We start from the raw sequence: 23042 nt of genomic DNA, 5'->3' as shown, positions 1-23042 counted from the left end.
GGCTCCAGGCTCTGAGCCATCAGCCCAGAGCCCGACGCGGGGCTCGAACTCCCGGACCGCGAGATCGTGACCTGGCTGAAGTCGGACGCTTAACCGACTGCGCCACCCAGGCGCCCCTCCAAAGATGTGTTTAATGAAAATGTACTTACATTACAAATTTCATTTTTATTCTCAAAATGTACACGAAAATTATGTTCCTTACTTCAGCCAATGTTATGTTTCAAGAATGCATACAGCCTTTTCACATTCATTATTTAATTCAATCCTTGCCACAACCCTGGAAAGTAGATACAATCACACCCTATCTCACAGGTGAGCAAACACCAATTCAAAGAGGACAACTAACTGGCCCAAGGTCAAAGATATCAAGTGTCAAAATTTTAGTCCAGGCCTTGTGACCCAAGACTCCTCCTGACCATATTTTAACTTTATAACTAAAGAGAAATAAATATCTGCTTTAAATGGTCTTATTTGTCCTGAATATCCTAAGGAACTCCACTCCACATTTACCAGTCAGCAATTGGCATTCTACCATGAATAAGAGCCCCTCCCTTTCCCCTCGATTTATTTATCATCAGCGTGGATTCCTGTTTTTATCCCTAAATGGTTTATAATTATTTTCAGTCCATAATTATTTTGTTGATCAATTTATCTCTGATTGAGCCAGGGGGCAGCCCCTTCAGACTGACCCCTGTGTCCTTATGACATGCTCCCATCAGGTTGTTGGGGTTTTTTTGTTTTACATAGCTCATTTTAAAATTAGCATTTCCTTTTCCAATGTAAAAGTTGCAGGTGATACTGTTTCAAAAGCATTTACCCAAAACTGTTCCCTAACTTGACCATCATACTTAAATATCTGTCTGGCACACCACCATACCCTGGATAAACTTCTTAGACACTCCAAGTGTCACAGAAAAAATACTGCTGAATCTGTTACAGGGCTAGCTAGACATAACTGTCAGCGAAATGACAGGGAAACATAACGGAAAAAACATACAAGGCAACCCCACTCTGTTGTCTTACATAGGTTTACTTTTACTTTACTAAAAGCTGCCCCAAACCATTTACAACAATCACAGGCTCTCCTTTTGCCTTACTGTAAGTGAAGATCCCAGACAGACAAGCAGGCAGGAGGTGGTCAGGGAAAAGTGATGTGTGACTCTATAAACCAGACCACTACCTGGATAAGAAATGCCTCCTTCGTGTGGAAGGGTTAAGAACTATGAACACATCTCTTTGAGAGGGATGTTAGAACTGAGGTGGTGAGGCAGAACGTAAACCTGACCTTCTTCCATTGTAAGGTCTCCTAAGATTCCAGGGCATAAAATTGATGATACAAAGAACTGGGGGAAATGGACACCTGGGTGGCTCAGTCAGTTAAGCTCCAACTCTTGATTTCAGATCAGGTCATGATCTCATGACTAGTGGTTCAAGCCCCACGTCAGGCTCTATGCTGAGCACAGAGCCTGCTTGGGATTCTCTCTCTCCCTCTGTCTCTTTCTCCCTCTCTCTCTCTCTCATAATCAATAAATAAAAATTAAAAACCAAAACAATACAAAGAACTTGGAGGAAAATCTGACAAACAGTCCTTTGTTGCCCTAAATCTTTTTAGTTAAACATGGCCTGTGTTTCCAGACTCTAGATCTTTTATCATGGAAGTTACAGTTACTTCTAGTTATACAACCCACGTCACTTACAACAGTTTTATGAAGAGCAGACTCACATTAGAGTATTACAGGCAGGTTTCGGTGCTAAGGTCACAGGAATGGAGAAATCCTGTTGAGGGCACTGATAACTAGGAATGTGGAAAGGGTGAGCAGCAAGTGAAATGTTTATCTGCCCACCTCCCACACATGGGGAAGAATCACTATTGACACAGTGGAAGCCCAGACCAGACTAAACTCAGGGGAAACAGAAGTCTGCAGCCTTTCAAACCAGTCCTAACACCGTATCTAAGAACTACACTAATCCCCTGCCAAGCTGGCAAATTAACAACATTGGGTGTTGGTTTTTCATTTTTTGTGTTTTTTTGCTTTCCTATTCTTCAGACCCTCTGAGATTTTTTTTTTTTTAAGAACGTTTATTTATTTTTGAGTGAGAGAGAGACAAAGCATGAGCAGGGGAGGGGCAGAGAGAGAGGGAGACACAGAATCTGAAGCAAGCTCCAGGCTCTGAGCCATCAGCACAGAGCCTGATGCAGGGCTCTAACCCACGAACAGCGAGATCATGACCTGAGCCAAAGTCAGACGCTTGACTGACTGAACCACCCAGGCGCCTCTAGACCCTCTTAGATTTTTCACACTGTGCTCGAGACTATGGTTGCCCAAAGTACTCCAGCTCTGCTCTTTAAAATAAACATCTTCTCTTTCCTTCCCAATCTCTTCCCCAAAGAAAACTCGCTTTTCTAACTACGAGGACAGAGGTCTAATCATTTGGCTAATTCAAGATTATTAGGCATGATGTTGAGTTTTTCAGGAGAATATTTCCATTTTGAAGTAGAAAAAGACAAAGTGATGAGACATACATTTTGGGGAAAGAAATCTCCAGTCTTCTTTGAGCCTGTGGATATCTAATACCAAGGAGGCTAGAAGTTAACACTGAGATAATCAGCCTAGGCATTAAATAAGCCAATCTTCCCTTCTGATTCTCTCATGTTTGCAAGTATCCATCAAGAGCAAGAGCACAGGGCACTCCAACATGGGGCAAATTACCTTTCACTCCCGTACCCAACCACATAAAACATTCACAATCCTACAAAAAAAAAAAAAAAAAAAATCACCGTTTGAAGATGTTCCACATGTGGGGATAAGAAGCCAAAAAGCACAACTCACAGGTCTCATTTTATTTCACCCAAAGCTAGCTAGCCTTCCTTGGAAGCCAAGGTTTTCCTTTTAATTTAAAATATTATTTTCACACAATTGCAATTACTGTATAACTACATCTTTCACTTATTATGACAAACTTTTTATGGCTTTCAAAACTGTTTTTTCTTCATCAGCCATGCTTTTTGTGTTTTGTTTTTAACAACTGCTAGTGGGCGAGTGTTCCTTTGGCCCTATAAACTAGCAATGGCAGATGGGAGAGTGCCAGAATCTGAATGAATCAGAAAGATGTGAAAGTACCTTCTCTTGCCCACCTAATGTTGCAGAGACAGAAAAAGGATGAAGTGGAAGATAATGGTCAGGAAAGCAAAAGGAAGAGGAAGATACTTTGTATAATCTGTATAGTCGTAATTATTTCCAATTGAAGTGTATTTGTCAACAGAAAATCCCATCTAGAAACAAATCACATAATTGTCCAGTTATCTACCTCAATTTATGTAGTTTTACAATTTTTGTAAAAGTAACCTATTGTAACTGCTCTTTCTTATGTTCATCAATTAATAAATAGCACAATACCAATGCCCCCAAATAATGCACTAAAAACAGTTGCTCGGGAAAAAAAAAGAATTCGATTAAACTTCACATTTTGCCTTTAAGAATATGGAATCTGCTAAAAGATTTGGGTATAAAATCCTATGCATAATTATATTACTTCATCTGTTTCTAGTAAGATGGTAGATGCCAATGATAAAATGATCAAACACAAGTCAAAGGCCAATGATAATATCTTGGAGAAAAATTCATCATCTAAACTCCATGCCCCCTTGGTTGTGTACTGAGCTTGTACAGAAGCAGAATTTTCAAAAGAGAACTTCCAAATGGACAAAAGAATGGAACCCTGAGTAGACTCTGAAAGAGCAACTGCAAAGGCCAGGGACATTCTCCTTGCCCCAAGGTAGACATTCTCCTTGCCCCAAGGTATCCTTCCTGCACGCAGCCTCTGCTAAGGGCCTCAAAGTCTCTTCCCCACCACCCCCCTTCACAGGTACAAATGCTTTGATATGTTCCTCTTACAGCTTTCAAAGCATTCTTCTTTCACCTAAGTATTATATACATCTCTCTCCTACACCAAAAGTATTACAGAACCACCCAGACTAAGACACAAACATATAGAAGCTATATAGAGCTGTATATCAATCATAGCAACTCTTACAGAATGCATATGTGTTTATTTTCCTCTTAGTCTTGACCTTCCATTTTATTTTGTTTTCACTGGTCTAATACTTTCTACTTTAGTGTATGTCTTCTTATAAGCTGATTTAAATCCTGGGTACAATGTAATATACATATATATCTGCATATATATCTGCACTACCACATAGTCTGGAACACAATGTCAAGATGTGTTAGAGATGAATGAGCTTTTTTATGACCACTCTCAGCCTTTTAAGAGTTAACTGCACCCCGCTGCCCGACTTATACTATTTGATTTAGCAACCTGTGCTATCATCACATACCAGCCTTTCTTGGGCAAACACGGTTCGTGAGGAGTTGTATATGTGCCATAAATGTTTAAATGAAGAGAAATTTAGATGCAGATAATTATAGGGGAAGATGGTTAATTTTAGGTGTCAGCGTGCCTGGGCTACAGGATGCCCAGATAGCTGTAAAACATTTTTCTGGCTGTGTATGTGAGTGTGTCCCCAGAGGAGATTAGCATTTCAATTAGACTGGGTAAAGATGGTTGCTCTCACTAATGCAAGGGGGACATCCTCCAATCTGTTTAGTGCCTGAATAGAACAAAAAGGCAGGGGAAAGGCAAGTGTGTGTGTGTGTGTGTGTGTGTGTGTGTTTTAGCGTAAGCTGGGACACCCATCTTCTGCCCTCAAACAATCAATGCTTCCGGTTCTCAGACCTTTGGACTAGGATTGAGACTTCTACCACCCACTTCCTGGCTCTTCAGCTTATAGAGAGCAGATCACGGGACTTTATGGCCTCTATACTTGTGTAAGTCAATTCCTATAATAAATCACTTCTTATATGCATATATCTATATATATCCTAGTGGTTCCATTACTCTGGAGAACCTTAATATGCACGTCATAATGCTTTATTTTAATTTTTAGACTTAATTTTGTTAATTAACCCAAAATCTTCAGGATCAATGATTACATCTTGATATCTGGCTTACAACTTCAGTTATCAGACTCCTATGTATCACCATTCAGATAAATTTGAAGGAAAAGTCAATACTTCTCCTCCACTCCAATCTTCCAAATGAATATACTAACACAACCCTAAGAAGGAAAAAATTTTACTTGTATGTAAGTTTTTGTCATCATTGGCTCAAGTAAAACCACATTTGCAGTATGAAGAGACACAATTAAAAATTTTTTTTCATTTTGGTTTTTTAAAATATTAATTTTATTAAATCTCAATCCTTAAGTATATGTCTTTTTAATAATCTGTGTGTAAAATAACAAGTACACATAAACATCTTTGCTGCATTTACCAAAGTACAATGGTTTTCTTGAGGAAAACCAGTAGTGTGATTGAGTCCTGAGGTGAATTAGGGGCTTTTTCACAGTTCACTATTTTTTATTTTATTTAATTTTTTTAAATGTTTATTTGTTTTTGAGAGAGAGAGAGAGAGAGAGAGAGAGAGAGAGAGAGCGCGCGAGCGAGGAATGGGCAGAGAGGGAGACACAAAATGTGAGGTAAGCTCCAGGCTCTGCGCTGTCAGCACAGGGCCCGAAGCGGGGCTCAAACTCAGGAACCATGAGATAATGACCTGAGCCGAAGTCAGACGCTTAACTGACTCAGCTTAACTGATTGTAACCCAGTTATATTGAAGTAACTGTAGACTCATTCACATGCAGTTGTAAGAAATAATTCAGAGAAATCCTAACCTTTATCCAGTTTCATCCAATGGTAACATCTTGCAAAACTATAGAATAATAAAACAATTTCAATATAGACATCAATACCATTAAGACGCAGAAAATTTCCATCAACCCAAGGATCCCTCATGTTTTCACCCTTTTACAGTGACACCCACTTCCCTCCTGCCCACCCCCTTCTCAGTCCCTGGCAAACACTAAATTCATTCTCCATTCCTAGAATTTTAAGACTTTCTGAGATAAAATTTACCAAGCCACGAATTACATGGTGACTGAGGCAGATAAAGAGTCAAAACTCTCATTCAGCCAACAGGTGAAGAGGCTTTAGGTATATTTTAACAGCTGGGAGCCATTTTACCAAAAATGGAAGCACCAGAAGGTTAACTCCAGGGTGTTAAAGACTGAAATAGAAATCTCAGAATTTCAAATTCAGGTTTAATATGGCCTTTCAAGTTGATTAAGTTTAAAGTACAGAAAACAGTTTTCAAGAACGATGTGAAAAACATAAAAAACAAATAAGGCTAATGACAGGAAGTCTCCATAAAGGCATGTTAATATCCACAGATAGCAATTGAATGGTCTTCTTAATACCACAGTTAGATGACTTACTTTAAGACTGTCAGCATTTAGTTGGGTAAAGAAAAGGAAAACCTATATTTAAGCCAACCACTAATAACTAGCCTTAATTCTAAAGGCTACTAAAAGTCCAAATAAACAGTCACCTGTTACATCATCAAGAGGGTCACGGTCAGAAACTGCATGAACTTTCTTTCCTGTAACTGTTCACACACTGTAGAAAAAGAAATCCTTAATATTTTTTTACTTTCCCAAAGATAAATTTTTCAGTGATGGTCAAGGTAGTACCTTTCACCAACAGAAAGGTTCTTCCCCATTTCACACTCTTTACCATTGTTAACTATGATGAATACAAGTTACTGCACAGTGCTTGTGTAACTTCTAGTTTTCCCCCCACTGTAATTTTTAGACTTCTTTATTTATAACAAAATAAATGACATAGGTTAAAGAAAAAACACAATTCCTTAAATCCATGAAAGTATTTTTGGGGGCACCTGGGTGGCTCAGTCAGTTAAGTGCCCAACTTTGGCTTGGGTCATGATCTCATGGTTCGCGGGTTTGAGCCCTGCATCAGGCTCTGTGTCTCCCTCTGTCTCTGCCCCTCCCCTGCTCCTGCTCTGTGTCTCTCTCTTTCAAAAATAAATAAACATTCAAAAAAATTAAAGAAAGTATTTTTGGTCAAAGGAACATTAAAAGGACAATTCTAAAACCTGCATTGGGCCAAAAACAAAGCATTCCTTTCTCCTCGACTCCTCCACCTCCTTAAATACACCTTATGACATTTTATCAGAGTGCTGATCTTAATGAATATCAGAGAGAAGGGAAGTCCTGGAAGATCGGGTCAATTTTATATCTGTAACAAAACATGCAAAGTTCAAAATGATGAACAAACAACTTCAAAGACAAACCCATTAGCATCTCTTTTCGATAAAAGACAACTTCATCTAGTCAACTGGACTTGACTTGTCTAGGTACCTTAAACCAGTGGTTCTCAAACTGTAGCCTGCATCAGAATCACCCACAGAGCTTGTCAAAACACGGATTCCTGGCCCCATCCCCAGAGTTCAGTTCAGTAGGTCTGTGCAAGGGTCTAAAACTTTGCATTTCTAAAAAGGTCCCGAGTAATGCTGATGCTGATGCTGCTGGTCTGGGGAACACATACTTTGAAAACCACTCCTTTAAACTAGAGACACCCAGTTTTTGTTGAATGTTTCTCTAGAGATCTCAACAGGAATCTCTGCAGAAAATACCGAGTCTGGGAGACCTAACTAATGCTTAAACTGCTAAATTGCTCTTCGAAATAATTTATCTGAGCTAAGTTGTTACATAGTTCAAAGTAATTCCGTGTAGAGTTGTGTATCTGTAGCTTAGAATTCCAGACCCCTTGAGGTGCGTGGGTGGCTCAGTTGAGCGTTCTACTTCAGCTCAGGTCATGATCTTACTTATCTTGAGTTCAAGCCCCACACTGGGCTCACTGCTGTCATCACAAAGCCTGCTTCAGATCCTCTGTCTCCCTCTCTCTCTCTCTCTCTGCTCCTCCCCCCACAAGGTGCAGGGGCTGCTTCATAGTGGTCTCTGGAAAAAGGCCATTTGTTCTTATTCCCACATTAGTCACTTTATAATATGAAAAATATAAGCTAAATCCTGATGTGTTCAAATTCAACAGATCTTGGCCTCAGCCTCAAAGTTTTCTATAACTATTCTATGCATGCCTCACAAGATTTTTGGCTAACAGTTGGGGGGGGGGGGGACAACAAAATGTCACCTGTAGTCTCAAATGCCTTATTTTAGCTGGTTTTCCACCCATCCCACCCCTGCCCCAACAAACCTTCTATAAGTAAGTTACTAAGAGCAACAAAATCATCTCAGTATTAATTTTTAACCTAAAGAAAAACTTTTCGTCGTGTCAGAGGTGTTAGTAATAGTGTTATTTCATTGTAAGTAGTGAAATAAACGAACAAGGGAAGATGATGTTCAGAGGGCATAGGCGAGCTGAAAACTCATTTCCAAAAAATGGACAAATGACCATACAAAGATATTACAACCAAAAAAATTTATTGAACTGTGCTAGCTGCTTAAAGTAGAAACGCTAATAATACATATGGGCCCTACCCTCACAGTTTTATTTATTTACTATCTTGCCAGGAAGACTAACAAAAAGACAAGTGTAAGTGGGAGGAACATTATGAAGAAATTCAGATTGCTACAGGAAACAGAGACTACCCTATCAGGAGGGTAGCAAAAGAGGAATCAAGAGAGACTTCTCAGCAAAGCTGAAACCCATTAAGCTTAGAACTGAAGGATAAATAAGAGTAAGCTAGACAAAGAGGGAGGAGAAACGAGTTACAGACAGAGGAAAAGAACAGAGCATTCCCATATGACTCAAACACACAAAATATGGAAGAATGGGCAAAGAAGCTGGAATAGCAGGCAGGCAGGACCAGAATGTTCAGAGCTCTGTGTACTAGCAATGGGCAACAGGAAGATAACAGGATCATAACATGCATCTTAAAGAACTCTCTCTGTACTGCAGATATTGGCCTGAAGCGAGTGATGGGTCAGGAGGCACAAGATGAATTGCTGAAAAGGTGGAGAAGAGTGGCAGGAGTGTGGATGGAGAAGACATAGTGAACCTTAATTGTCTGACACAGGTTACTTAAATTTATAGGGACCTCAGTTTCATCATTAATGAAGTAGGATTAGAATCTTCCCTGTATACCTCCTTAAAGTTACTATGGTGAATCAAAAAAAATCACACACCTAAATAATCTTGTTTGTACATATTACTTGTATACACTGTTTATTTCTTCTCCAAAACTCTTAACTCCATCTCAATTTCTGGCTAAAAGCCCATGTATCTTTGTGTTGACGTTCTGCTTTTTAATTTACCTCACAGCACATATAATAGTTAGTAAAGAATGTCTGCATTAGAATAAGAATTCAGCAGGGGCGCCTGGGTGGCTCAGTTGGTTAAGCATCTGACTTCGTCTCAGGTCACGATCTTTGGGTTTGCGTTGGGCTCTGTGCTGACAGCTCAGAGCCTGGAGCCTGCTTCAGATTCTGTGTCTCCCTCTCTCTCTGCCCTTCCCATGCTAACCATCTGTCTCTGTCTCTCAATAATAAATAAATGTTAAAAAAAAAATTTAGAATAAGAATTCAGCAAAGTTGGTGGAAAAAAGCAAATGCAGTCTTAGCAAAGATCAAGTCTAACCAAATGTAACTTTTAAATGGATACAATAAAAACCAACTAGTTATCTAGACATAAATCTAAAGAAAGATCTACAAGAATTATATGGAGGAAACTTAAAGAAAAAGACCTAAATAAATGTAGAAAATGCAAAATTAAGTCAATCCTTTGCAAATGAAACCAATGAAATTCCAAAAAAATTTCCAGAGGATTTTTCACAGAACTTGACAAGGTAATCCAAAAGAATATAATACAGAAACCACAAAAATATAATGTTGAATGAACATAACAAGTTGTGGAAGGATGTTCCAATATCGGTAACTCTTCTAAACATATAAAATAATATTATGTGTTGTCATGGATTCAGACATACATAATAACAGTACAAAAATACACATGGGAATGATGACGTCAAATTTTAAGCAAAAAATTCAGAATAGTTACTGAAAACTGAATCAGAGAGGCCAAACCTAGAGTTTGGGTTTTATTTGTAATCTTTTATTTCTCAGGCTAAGTGGATACAGAGGTGTTTATTATTATACTATTCCCTAGTCTTTAAACTCTTTTTGTAGGTCTTAAATATTCCATGAAAAACCAAAAACTTTTTTTTAAGAACCCACAAAAACAGAATGCCTTTTATTTGAGAATGTTACTACATGATCTAGCATAGTAGTTTCCAACACCAGTCCAATAGCTACTCGACACCATCTGAAATATTTGTTAAAAACATGGATTACAAGGCTGTGCCAGAATCAGAATGTCTGGGAGGGGAGCCATGTGATTCTAATGCACAGCTTCATTCAGGAACCCTTGGTAACCACAAATCATTAATAACTAATCCATCAACAAAATGGGTTCCAATCTGACAATGAGATATTTAAGTGCTTAAGGCTGTCTAATTACTTTCCAATTGATGCAAACTGTCTAGATTCTAATTTGAGGGCAAAACCATACAAATTTTAACGCATATTATACCCTCAAAAAAGGTCATACACGTAAAAACTAGGAATATCCTCTAAAGTAATAGCATCTAATGATTCCACAGCAGATAGAATTCCCTCATATCCTCCACAGGGAGCAAAATTCCACCAGAGATGATAAAAGATGCTATCTTTTTTTTAAATTTCTTTTTTAACGTTTATTTATTTTTGAGACAGAGAGAGACAGAGCATGAACAGGGGAGGGTCAGAGAGAGAGGGAGACACAGAATCCGAAGCAGGCTCCAGGCTCTGAGCCGTCAGCACAGAGCCCGATGAGGGGCTCAAACCCACGAACTGCGAGATCATGACCTGAGCTGAAGTCAGATGCCCAACCGACTGAGCCACCCAGGTCCCCCAAAAGATGCTATCTTTAAAAATAAAGTGGTACTAGTCATTAGCAATTGCACTAAAGATGTATTTCCCTCAAGTACACAGATGGCAACCCCATGTTTCTTCTCTTTCTGAATTTTATTCCTCTGTAATAAAATCACAGCTAAGTTTATCTAGAGAAATTCAGAGGACCAATGAGAAACATAAAAAATAAATTTAGAAAGAAAACCATTCATTCATTCACAATTAGAGTTGTCAGTACTGCTATGACAATTTTGCCTCGCTCCTAAGACACAAAATTAACTAGAGAGGACTAAGTCATTAGAAAGTACAAAATCTTCAAGGGCTGGCACATTTTCCCCTAATATTTAAAAATCACAACTAGGGGTGCCTGGGGGGCTCAGTCAGTTAAGCATCCCACTCTTGGCTTCAGCTCGGGTCATGATCTCACGGTTCATTCAAGCCCTGTATCGGGCTCTGCGCTGGCAGCGCGGAGCCTGCTTGGGATTCTCTCTCTCTGCCCCTCCCACATGCGCTCTCTCCCTCTCAAAATAAATACATAAACTTTTGTAAAAAAAGTAATAAAAATCACAACTAAAAACATGGAAAGGGATTATTTTCGTATTTTAAACAACACGAATCTGCTAAATACATCAATGTAAAAGGACTCACTTACCAGGACTTTCTACTCGCTTATAGTGGTAGGGATTGATGCATACTTCCTTCTGCTTGGAACCAAAAGGAAACTCACAGCATTCCAGTGGTTTTAGTTCATGGTGGCTCTGAAGATCGGGCCAACGCCACACTCGGCAGTAAATGACATGAGGCAGTCCCTTCCGGTGGGAAACTTGCAGCCTGCCGTCCAGAGAGCGGGGGATGGTGACACAGTTACTTGGCTGCCCTGGGCAGCTCAAGGCCTTTTCCAGTTCCTCCATGGCACCTTTCTTTTTCTTCAGTTTTTTCACCAAAGCATCAACAGCTTTCTCTGCCCATTTTTCTTCTTCATCACCCTGTTTCCACCCAAGAAGTCTCTTCACAGCTGGACTTGTGAAGGAAAATAAACTTGTCACGTTCATAATGACCACACTAGTTCTACACTCCTTGTGTAAGGGAAAATACAGGAGTCTCCAAATGCAAAAGCACAATGGAAGAGACTTCACTTTATTGACATAGGATTCTCTGTAGCTTCTTGGTTTTGAGGTCCCAAAAAGTAGAAATTACCATGCCTAGTGCTTTAAAAAGTAATCCAAAGTCAGCACCTAGAAAAGAAAAAAGGGGGAAAAAATGTTTAAAATACTCGCTACTACAAAACCACAATTCACTGCACAATTACTATGGGCCAGGTACTATTTTAAGTACTTTTATGTATTACAATATGTTATGGACTGAATCATGTCCTCCCTAAAATTCATGTTGAAGCCATAACCCCCACTGCAACTGTATTTGGAGATGGAGCCTCTAAGGAAGTAACTAAGGTTAAATGAGGTCATAAGAGAGGGGCCATGATCTGGTAAGACTGGTGGCTCTACAAGAGGAAGGGCTCCCCCACTTGCACACACTGAGGAGAGGCTATGTGAAGACTCAGAGAGAAGACAGCCGTCTACAAGCCTGTGGCAGAGCTCTCACCAGAAATCAAACTGACCGGACCCTTGATCTTGGTATTCCCAGCCTCCAGAACTGTGAGAATAAATTTCTACTGTTTAAGCCACCCAGTCTGAGGTATTCTGTTGCGGTGGCCCAAGCAGACTAACACTTAGTTTTTTTAAACAGTCTTCACAGTGAGGTAATACGGTCGTTGCTATTTTACAGAGACACAGTTTAAAAAGTAGTAAGTTACTGTTCTGAGATAGAAGCAGTAGACACCTTTGTGCAAAAAAGTCCAAGTTATCAACAATATTGTAATGCTTTACACTCAGATTCATTGAGAAGCTCTAAAAATGTATTTCAAAACAGACCTCAAGCAACAAAAACTGAAAGTGACAGAAAAACATACAGTGGTCTTAACATCTGTTTTTGGTTTATTCTTCAAGTATCTTTATGCTAAAAGAAAAAGTAGTTCTATTTCTACTATGTAAACATTATAAGATTTTAGGGTATTTATTCAGTAAACAAGCCTGTGCCTATGGGCCACAGGGCAAGTAAAGTAGGAAATTTGGTTTTTATTGACAGGAAAGGAATGGAGCACATGAACACATACTGTACCAAATTCTTTAGTCCAGCTGTCTCAATCAAGCCTTCCAGTTACTCCTCACCAGACAAAAACAGAAAAGGTGAGAAAGCTTAAAGAGGGAAACTTTGCACAAATTCCAGCTAAGATATAGTAGAGCATGTATCACACCAACCTCCTCCCAAGAATCACTCTAAAAGCTAATAAAATATAAACAAACAAAAACGCCCCACTTTAATTTTAAATACATCAAAGAGCAGGACTAGAGGGCCAAGATGCTTAGAACAGAACATTCTCTTCTGCTCCTCTTCTCAGGGCCCTTACCAATGCCTGCACTGTAAGTAGCAAGAGGCCTGGTAGCTGGGCTGAAGGGGGCTCAAGAATGAAGCAGAGATTTCAGTGGCCTCATAGGGGGAGACCCCAAAGGGGCATGCTCTAGTGTAAGGGCAAAAAATGAAATGGACCAGTTTTTATACTGAAACATGGCCTGAATTCATCTTTTTTTTTTTTTTAATCATCTTAATTGGTGGGAATAGAGGAGAGAAAACTGTTGCAGAGGCAATATTTGTAGATACTGGCCAAGGATTTTCCAAAACTGACAACAGACATCTAGACACAGATCCATGAAGCCCTACAAATCCCAACAAGGATAAATATAAAGAAACCCACAAGTTTTGATGGATCATATCACAGTAAAATTGCTGAAAACCTGTAACAAAAAACTTTAAAAAGACACCTTATTATTCTATAGTAAGTACAATAAGGCTGACAGCTGACATTCCAACAGAAACAATGGAAACAAGAAGGCAATCATCAGCGTGCAAATGTAAACAAACAACTAGTAACTTAGAATTCTATACTTAGTGGAAACATCATGCAATAGTGATTGTAAAATAAATGTGTTTTACAGCATACAAAATCTGAGAGAACTGACTTCTGACAGGAATTTGTGAAACAGAAGGAAAAAGATCCCAGAAAGAAGCAAGGAATGGAGGAAAGAATGAAGAGCTCCAGAAGGATAAATAAAGGTAAGTGTAAATGAGTACTAACTTTACAAAACAATAATAGGAATCTCTTGTGGTATTTAAAAAATAGAATTAAAATGCATGGAAAAAACAAAGCAAAACAGAAAGGAGTAAATGAAGTTAGTGTTCTATGGTCCCTGTATTACCCAGGCTGTGATAAAGCACTGAATTATTATTGATAAGTCTTGTCATAATAATAATTTAAAAAACTAATGATAGGATAATTTAAAAAACTATAAAAAGGTAATAGAGAACTTATACAATATAGAATTCTTTTTAAAAATATGATTCATCCAGAGAAGTTAAAAAATACTGATTTTTAAAAAAAACATTACTGCAAAGAATTTAAGAGAAAAAAACAGAGAAAATACGTGGGACAAACAGAAAACAATAGGTTTAGATCTAATTCCAAAAGTATCATTAATTATTTAAATATCAACACACTAAATATGCAAGTAAAAGATGGGTAGGGATGGATGGGGATCATACCTAACTCTACTATGTACTTACAAGAGGCACACATTAAATATGAAGGAAAGAGAAAGGTTGAAAGAAAAAGGATGGAAAAAGATATACTATGCATATTTTAACCAAAAAAGCTGCTGTAACTATCCAATAAGAAAGAACAGACTTCAAAAATAAGAAGCATCACCAGATATTTAAAAAAGGGATATTTCATAACATTAAAAGAGTTGATCTAGGGGTGCCTGGGTGGCTCAGGTGGTTAAGCCTCCGACTTCAGCTCAGGTCATGATATCACGGTTTGTGAGTTCAAGCCCCACGTCAGGCTCTGTGCTGACAGCTCAGAGCCTGGAGCCTGCTTCTGATTCTGTGTCTCCCTCTCTCTCTGTCCCACCCCCACCTGCACTGTCTGTCTCCCAAAAATGAATAAACATTAAAAAAGAAATAAAAAAGAGTTGATCTACCATGAATATAGCATAACCTCAAATTTTCATGTAGAAACTGTCAAAATACATTAAGCATAAGCTGACAGAATTAAAATGACAAACAGACAAACCCATAATCTTAGTGGAAGATTAAAACGATAACTGATATAACAAGTCAACAAGAATCAACAGACATTGAAGATTAACAACATTTGTAAAAAAATCTTGATCCAATTCATGTACATAGATCACTGTACCCAATGACTATAGAATATACTTTCAAATATACATAGAATACTTACCCAAATTGACCATATAAAGAGCTATAAAGCAAATCTCTATACATATCAAAACCAAACAATATGCCTTTGAGCACAGTATAAGAAATCAGTAACAAAAATATCGTTCTCTAAAATAATTACACTTAAATAACTCATGGGTCAAAGAAGAAACTACAGTGAAAACTGAAAAACATATTTAACTTAATGATTATAAAAATATGACACATCAAAACTTGCAGGATGTGGCTCAAGCCATGCTTAAAGGAAAATTTATAGTCTGAAATGCATATATTAGAAAAAAAAAATGAAAACTAATGGTCTATGTATCTACCACAAGAAAAAGGAAAAGAACAGTAAATTAAACTCAAAGAAAGTAGAAATGATAAGAAATTGGAAAAAAAAAAGCATAACAGAAAACTTACAAAATCAAAGTTGCTTCTCAAGAAATACTAATAAAATTGGACAAACCTCTAGCGAAACTGGTCAGTAAAAGTGAAGGCACAAATTAGTAACAATAGGAATAAAAGGGGAAATCATTACTGATCCTCGGAAGTTAAAAGGAGGATTACTAACTGCTGTCACAGCAATCTGCACATCTAGAGCTACTTTGTGGTAGTCTACATGCGTTCCTCACTACAGCAAAGTGACTGAGGAATTCAATCTTAGTATCTTCCTATCCTCAGAGCCCAGCACTGTACCTGGCACCCAGCAGATTCTCAATAAATGTTTAATAAATAATTTAGCTCCCTGAACAAATCAGAAGGCCAAGCGTGGAACTCCAACTTTACTCAATAAACTATGAGTAAATATTACTAAATAAAAATATTACTCAATGGGCTGTAGAGAATCAGTTATTTCCTTTTTCAAAGTAAAGAGTTTTACCCAAATTTGCCAGTTCTATTGAAGTTGGTATTAATTTCATTTAACAGAAAAGGAAAGAGAAAACAAAGCCATGCTGCTATCAAAAGTCACACTTGGTCAGAGTGTACCTACTGAAATAATCATTTACTTTTAGATTAGCTTTGCAAAAGAACAAGGACAACTTCTTTCTAGTCTTCTCATAACAAATTACGAAGGGAATGTATTTCTTCGTATTTTATATTGATTTTATATTGCCTTTTCTTCTACTCCAATAACTGCTTTTTTGTATTTTAGCCAATGATTTTCAAATAGAGCGGGGTGAGTTTATATCAAAATCACCAGGGGCTATTTCAAACACTGTCAGTGATGGGTTATACAAGGCAAGTATGTTGCGGGGTGAGATTAAGAACCACCATTTAAGACCTTTGTTTTAACTATTCAAACTGACACTCATTCAACAAAGCTATACTGAGTGCCTGCTAAGTGTTTGGCACTATTCTATAGATATACAGGGACAGGGGCAAAAATGTCTGCATCCTAAAGGGGCTCACAAGCTGAGAAAAGAGCCAGGAAGTCAACAACGCTCTCTGCTCTCTGCGGCAAGTTGGTGTCCATGCTAACGCTAAAGGACTGGGTTGAGAAGTGTTAGGCCACCTCCAGGGAGTCATCCAGAAGGATCACACTGTGACTGTATACCAAGGTAGAACATGAGCACAGGAGTAGAAGTGGAGGCCGATGTACTGTGCATTTGCCCAACAGGAACTAACTAGAACACTGTCCGAGGAAAGCTCTAAAATGCGTGTAAACAATAATATATAAGAGAAGAAAATTAATTCCAAGGATTTCAGGAAGTTTTCCCAGAGAGGTCTTAAAGGATGAGTAGAATTTTATGAAACAACAGAGCTAACATTTTGAGCTATCGCTACCTGACAGACACTGTTCCGACACTTTGGATCTACTAACTAGTGTAACCTTTACAACAAACCCTCTGAGTAAACACTATCGTTTCCCTCTTTTTACAGGTAAAGGAAGTGAAATACAGAAAAGTGAAATAAGTTGCCCAAAGTTTACAGACACAGCTGTATGCCAGAGCCAGGGTCTGAATCTGTGCTCTCTAGAGCCTCAATATTTTAGCCACTTGTCTAAACTGCTGGTTTCAGGGGAGAAAAAAAAAAAGTTACAAACAGAGAGGGAGGGAGGCAAACCATAAGAGACTCTTAAATACAGAGAACAAACTGAGGGTTGATGGGGGGTGCGGGAGAGGGGAAAGTGGGTGATGGGCACTGAGGTGGGCACTTGTTGGGATGAGCACTAGGTGTTGCATGGAAGCCAATTTGACAGTAAATTATATTAAAAAAATAAAACAAACTGCTAGTTCTAACAGACACAAAATAGAAATGCAGGGCTCAAGGTGGCTGGCGATGACACAGGGCTGATAAGAAGGGCAGGGGCAAGACTATGAAGGGCCTGTGATACATCTTATCCTGTAGACAAGTGGAAGGTTTTCTATCACAGCAATGCTGTGATTAGACCTACAGATCTAATCTGTGTTTCACAGAGACAGCCAAGGTGATAGCCTTAATACAGGAAGACTTCTCCATACAGAGAACAAAAAACAAACCGCTACCTCTAAACACTGCAGGAGCCAACTGGAGGGACTGTCCCAATGCCACTTCACAAAAATTAAAAGTGGCAAGATCACAAACCTTTACATATAAATGTGCGTAGATGAAACAAAATGCCAGCCGATGACTAATATCTGTCTACTTGAGTTAAGTATTTTTTTAATATACAAGTCAAACAAGTCACCTACCAATGAGTCCATGATACTGTGGCCTTGGCAAGACAGCTCATTTTTTTTCTGCCCGTTTTTGTACTTCCTGCTTTAGTTTATGTCAAAAGCTAAGTGGCCTTATCAGTTTAAAGTGCAAAATAAAAACATGAGTCAGCAAACAGAGATTTCCTTCCCTCTTCTCCAAATACAAACATTTCACACTGACAAAAAAAAAAAAAAAAATCATTCACTCACTTAGTAAAGAACCTCTAAAAGCCTTAAAAATACTATCTTTTGTTCCAGCAACTTCACTTTTTGAAACTTACTCTAAGGAAATATTCTGAACTAGAAAGGTAAAATGCTTTTGCACAAAGATTTTCATCAAAGCATTATCTTTTTTAGAGGAAAAAGAGAAAAGCTAATAACTAGAAAACAGGTAAGTAAGCTATGGTACAATCCACTCAATAGAATATTACGTAGCCCTTAAAAATTATGTTCATAAAAGCTATGTAATAACTTGGAAAAAACCTTAAGCACAAAATAAAATGGGTTATGTAGCATGAACAACTATGTAAATATATCAAAATATTAACAGTGGCTGGATTTGGAAGGTTAGTAATATGTCTCTCCTACTTTTCTAAACTTTTCAAACATTTAATGAAAAACTTTAACTTCTGAATTAAAAAAAAAACCTCCATATGCAAATATTTGCAAATTACAAAAAAAAAATCAATTTTATGAGGTCAAGCCACATACAAACTGCTTTTAAAGCCAGGTTGGACTTAGACTGTGATCTGATTTTGGAAATAATAAAAATACGTTTTTTTAAACCCTGTTTAAAACAGGGTTCTAAATTCAGATTTTTTCCCTATGGAGTGTTGCCCATGAGAAGGATTTCTATTAGCACTGCCAGAAGTCAAATGAGAAAAATACTCTTCTCATACTCCTTTTGACTCGGCAAAATTAATTTTGCAACCCATGTACTATTCCTTAATGTTAAAAGGAAAAAAGCAAAAAAAATTAAAACACCTTTAACTGCTGTGTAACTTGCTTTCTATTTAAATTTTTTTTTTTTTTCCAACGTTTATTTATTTTTGGGACAGAGAGAGAGACAGAGCATGAACGGGGGAGGGCCAGAGAGAGAGGGAGACACAGAATGGGAAACAGGCTCCAGGCTCTGAGCCATCAGCCCAGAGCCCGACGCGGGGCTCGAACTCACGGACGGCGAGATCGTGACCTGGCTGAAGTCGGACGCTTAACCGACTGCGCCACCCAGGCGCCCCACTTGCTTTCTATTTAAAGGAAACCTAAAATGCCAATTGCACAATGGACATTTTCTTTATCTTGGCCTCATCTAGTAAAGAAGCATGTAATTATCCAACTGTGTGAATATAAACAAAATACATTATCTACTATTCAATGCCTTTCAGATCCCAGATTCCCACACAAAGTCTTAAAATAATTATTCTAATTTGTATCTGAAAATACAATTAAAAAAGGGAAGAGGGAGAGTAGCTGCCAAGTGGTACAAAACAAGTACCTTTATAAAAGGATGGAGGAGAGAGGAGACAGATCATGACCAAATTAAATCCCTCTGTAGCTTCAGACTAGTGTGGTTTATAATTCTTGCACTTGCATGGAATTCAATGAAGTAGACAAAATAAATGGCTCCATTAAATATTGAGGGAATAATTAAATTATACAATAAAATAAATATAAAATATAGGCTGCAAAAAGTGACTGGGGAAAAAAAACAAAGACTCCTATCCTAGTACCTTAAAAAAAAAAAAAGGAACTAAAGAAAGATAAATGGTCTATTGTCAATGAAGCAAGCAACTTTTTTTTTTCACTTCTCATTCTCTGGTTCATTACTTTGTCTTAACTCTAATGGTAAAACAGCATGGCATAAAGATCAAAGGAATTAAGGAACTAAAAGCACAGGGTATTGATTAACTTCACTTTGAAACTGTTTAACAGTTGGATAAGTTATTTAGGAAAAAAAGACAACTTTACAAAAATTACCTTTCTATAAAAATGCTTGAACCATTTTTTTAGGAAACCAGTATTTCCAAGTAACAAACTGTGTGCATTATTTCCTTACACCACTAATCTTTCTTCTTAAGCAGATGATCTTGTGAATAAGCAGAAAAAGTTAAGACTTGAGCTCCCAAAGAAGAGCCACAATGGGGCTTCAGAGAAATCATAAGCCAACTGTATGATTTTTGTAGTGCACTAGTTTTTATACCTAAGATGTTTCACTATATACCTCATTAGAATGCCATGGAGATGTAAAATACCTCAGAGATGTGTTGTACAAGTACTATGGAAAGGTATGTGTCATCTATCCTTGCATCCAACTTTAAATAGGATTTAAGGCCTAGTAAGAATTCTTGCCTCCTCTGAGGTGCTTGACTAAATTAAGACATCATAAAGGGCTAAAAAGTGAACATGCCAGAGGATCTGTAATGTAACTTTCACTACTCCATTTTTTTTAGTCTACCTGATTTCATTTGGGTACCCATGTCAACTGCATACTCCTACCAAAGGCAGTATTGGCAAAACAGATCATGACTCTCAAGAAGGATAAAACAGATACCCTAAAAATTCCCGACACTCAAAGAAACCACAGAATCACAGAAGAGTAGACACAACAGATTACGGTTAAAAATACTTAAAAAACATGAAGGCTGCAAAGAAAAATACTCCAGAGATTCAATGCCAGTAAATATTTTAAACCATAAAGAGCAATTCATCATTAAGCCAAGAATTGCAATGAGCTTTGTTGATGGAAGAGTAAGACAGAAAATTCACAAAATGGCACAAGGGCGGGGGGGGGGGGGAATGCGGTGAATAGAAGGGGATCACAACCATATTCATCAGACCTAAGTAAAATTAGGCTACAGAGTCAAAAGTCCTGAGGAATAGAGAACTTCTAACTTTTGGTAAAACTAAATTACCTGTTACCCAAGAAAGTAGAACAGCAGACAATCCGCATACTGGCTTAGCATTGAAGGAGAAGAAGGACATACACTCACATTTCCAGGTGGAAAAACAATCCTATGAACAGTACCTGTGAAAAAGTTATGAACGCAGGTAGAGACAGTGCTCTGGAACAAGTAAAATACAACCATAAGCAGCATCAACTCTAAACAGTGCCTAACAAAAGCACAAAGACTATTATACTGCTCATTAAGGAAAATGATACATCCTTATCCACTGTTAAGGCAGACCAGGAAAAAAACAAGTTAAAATTTGCTATACAAGTATAATGTCATTACAATGAATATAAAAACAGAGATGGGTTTTCTCCATCTATTTTGGTCTCAGACAAATACCTCAAAGTTATAAAGCTCTGTGATCTGGTTCCAAACAAAGATTTCTTTTCCCCAGCTACTTCATTAGGAACTAACTTCGTTTTGAGATATTAGACCTGTAGAAAAAAACAGGTGAGGTGCCCCTGGATTTATTTTTCCTGTTTTAAAATAGCAGTTAGCCGTTGATGTTCAGTTTCAAATGGGTCAAATGTAGCTAAATAAAACTCACACTAACCAAAATAATCCTAGAACAAAAAGAAAGTGAGGATGAACAAAATCTCTCTCCAACTTTTGCAGGTTTGAAAACACTTTTTAAACTACCTACTCTGCTGCCAGGAACTCTACTTCAACTGAATCCTCAGAAAACGTATTTAAACAAATTCCTACACAAGAAAGTGACATGAAGATCCACTGGAGACCACAGAAAAATTCTGCTGGTCTTAGATCAAAGCATCAAAGTCCTGCCATTACAAACATCCAGAAGTCAAATTTCACCTTAGTGAGCCTCTTATTATTAAGCCTTGTTTTGGTTACTTCCAAACACTTCGCAACTTTCTAAGCATGTTAATTAATGACTCTGAATAGTTACGGCTGCCATTTTTTCATTAAAAATCTTTTTTCAGAGATTAATTTTCCAAATCCGGGCAACCGGTGTGTGACAGTGGGAGGGAGGATGAGCTCTCAAAACCTATTTTTAGTAGTAATGCAATTACGACTACCTTAAAACACAGATGCTAACAGCCCAGTCTCTCAGGTGCAACTTAGGAGACATGCAAGCAAGAGCTGCCATGTGGTCTGTCACCAGTGTTAACCGAGTGGGAAACTCTGGAATCTAAAAGGACAGGAGTAACACACAGACTGAAGAGCAGCTTACCACTTACCACTCGTAAGTTCATTGCAAGCTGTGACACTGCGGCCAGATAATTTCAAAAGTAGCATCCCTTGGATGAAAGTGAAGCAAGGAATTTATAGATGTCACAATTACATGAGACTCTAAAGAGGACAGCACTCTGGTTTACATATTTAGGTGTGCCAAATATACTGTCCGATACATCTCCACTGTGTTGGAAAATTCTTTAAGACAAGAACGCTTTCTGGTTCTGCTCTGCATGCACAAGTCCTTCCATCCTGACAAACCTAGGCTGCTTATAAAACAAGCGGTCAATTATTCTTAGTCACAGACACTCCCTAGAGAATAGCAAGTGTCAGCTCTGTTTTGTTTCATTAGATGATTACTTGTTAAGTAGACTGAAGGCACTTAGGAGTTTTCTTACCAGCCTCAACTTCCACAAACAAATCTGTCTTATTTGTACATCTCCTTGCCACTTCCTCCAGAAGTTGTACCGCTTTCTTTAATCCCACTGAATCCCTGTTCTCCAATTTGTGCTTGTAATGGAAAACTGTCCTTCGGTTCATAGTAACTTTTCAAGACATCCAGGTCCTAATGACCTCACACTGATAAATTTCATCTGTTTTCACCTCAACTCAAAAACCAGAGTCATCTGGCCTGCAAGTGCTCACTCCTTGAACACAGGAGACTGAAGACTGGAGGCATTTTAAACTTTCATTGACAAGAAAAACTCTACCACAGTTGTCTCTTAGAAAAAAAAATATTCTGAGTCACTGTTAACGGAGAAGAGCAGTTTCACGGATTGCAAAAAATGCCAATCGTGGTAAATTCCCACAAGTGGTCAGTTATGAATGATTCACCACCAACAAATGAACAAAATTATTCTAACTGCATTATTACCTTTTGCAAGCATTGTATTGGTTGTGTTTACAAACATTATCTTATTGATTCCTGCAGCAATTCTTCAAGGTATGTATCAGTATCTCAGTTTTACTAAGAAACCCAAGAATCAGAGGTCAAGTAACTTTCTCATATTCTAATAAGTGGTAGATCTACATTTTAAGCAGATAACTAAAACAGAATAGGTG

General features: G+C 38.0%; 1 protein-coding gene across 6 annotated transcripts in view; it reads right to left on the bottom strand.

Moving 5' to 3' along the window:
* The window catches only part of SMAD1 (SMAD family member 1), a 79600-nt gene that overhangs the window by 35562 nt on the left and 20996 nt on the right, over positions 1-23042 (bottom strand). For 2 of the 6 annotated variants that reach the window (XM_047090874.1, XM_047090872.1), the window contains exon 2: positions 11472-12054. In XM_047090874.1, coding sequence (XP_046946830.1) covers positions 11472-11871 — 400 coding nt within the window. In that variant the 5' untranslated portion in view covers positions 11872-12054. Of the gene's footprint in view, positions 1-11471; positions 12055-12997; positions 13240-17829; positions 18015-20747; positions 20861-21985; positions 22831-23042 lie in introns of those variants that run through there. The other 4 variants (XM_047090869.1, XM_047090871.1, XM_047090870.1 and 1 more) reach the window with 4 other exon arrangements.

Source organism: Lynx rufus, unplaced genomic scaffold (genome assembly GCF_022079265.1).
Source record: "Lynx rufus isolate CCGP_SWC_20201006 ecotype Redwood Valley unplaced genomic scaffold, mLynRuf1.p SCAF_3, whole genome shotgun sequence".
Lineage (NCBI taxonomy): Eukaryota > Metazoa > Chordata > Mammalia > Carnivora > Felidae > Lynx > Lynx rufus.
Note: the sequence above shows the minus strand (reverse complement) of the source record. Positions and strands in the feature narration are given on the sequence as shown.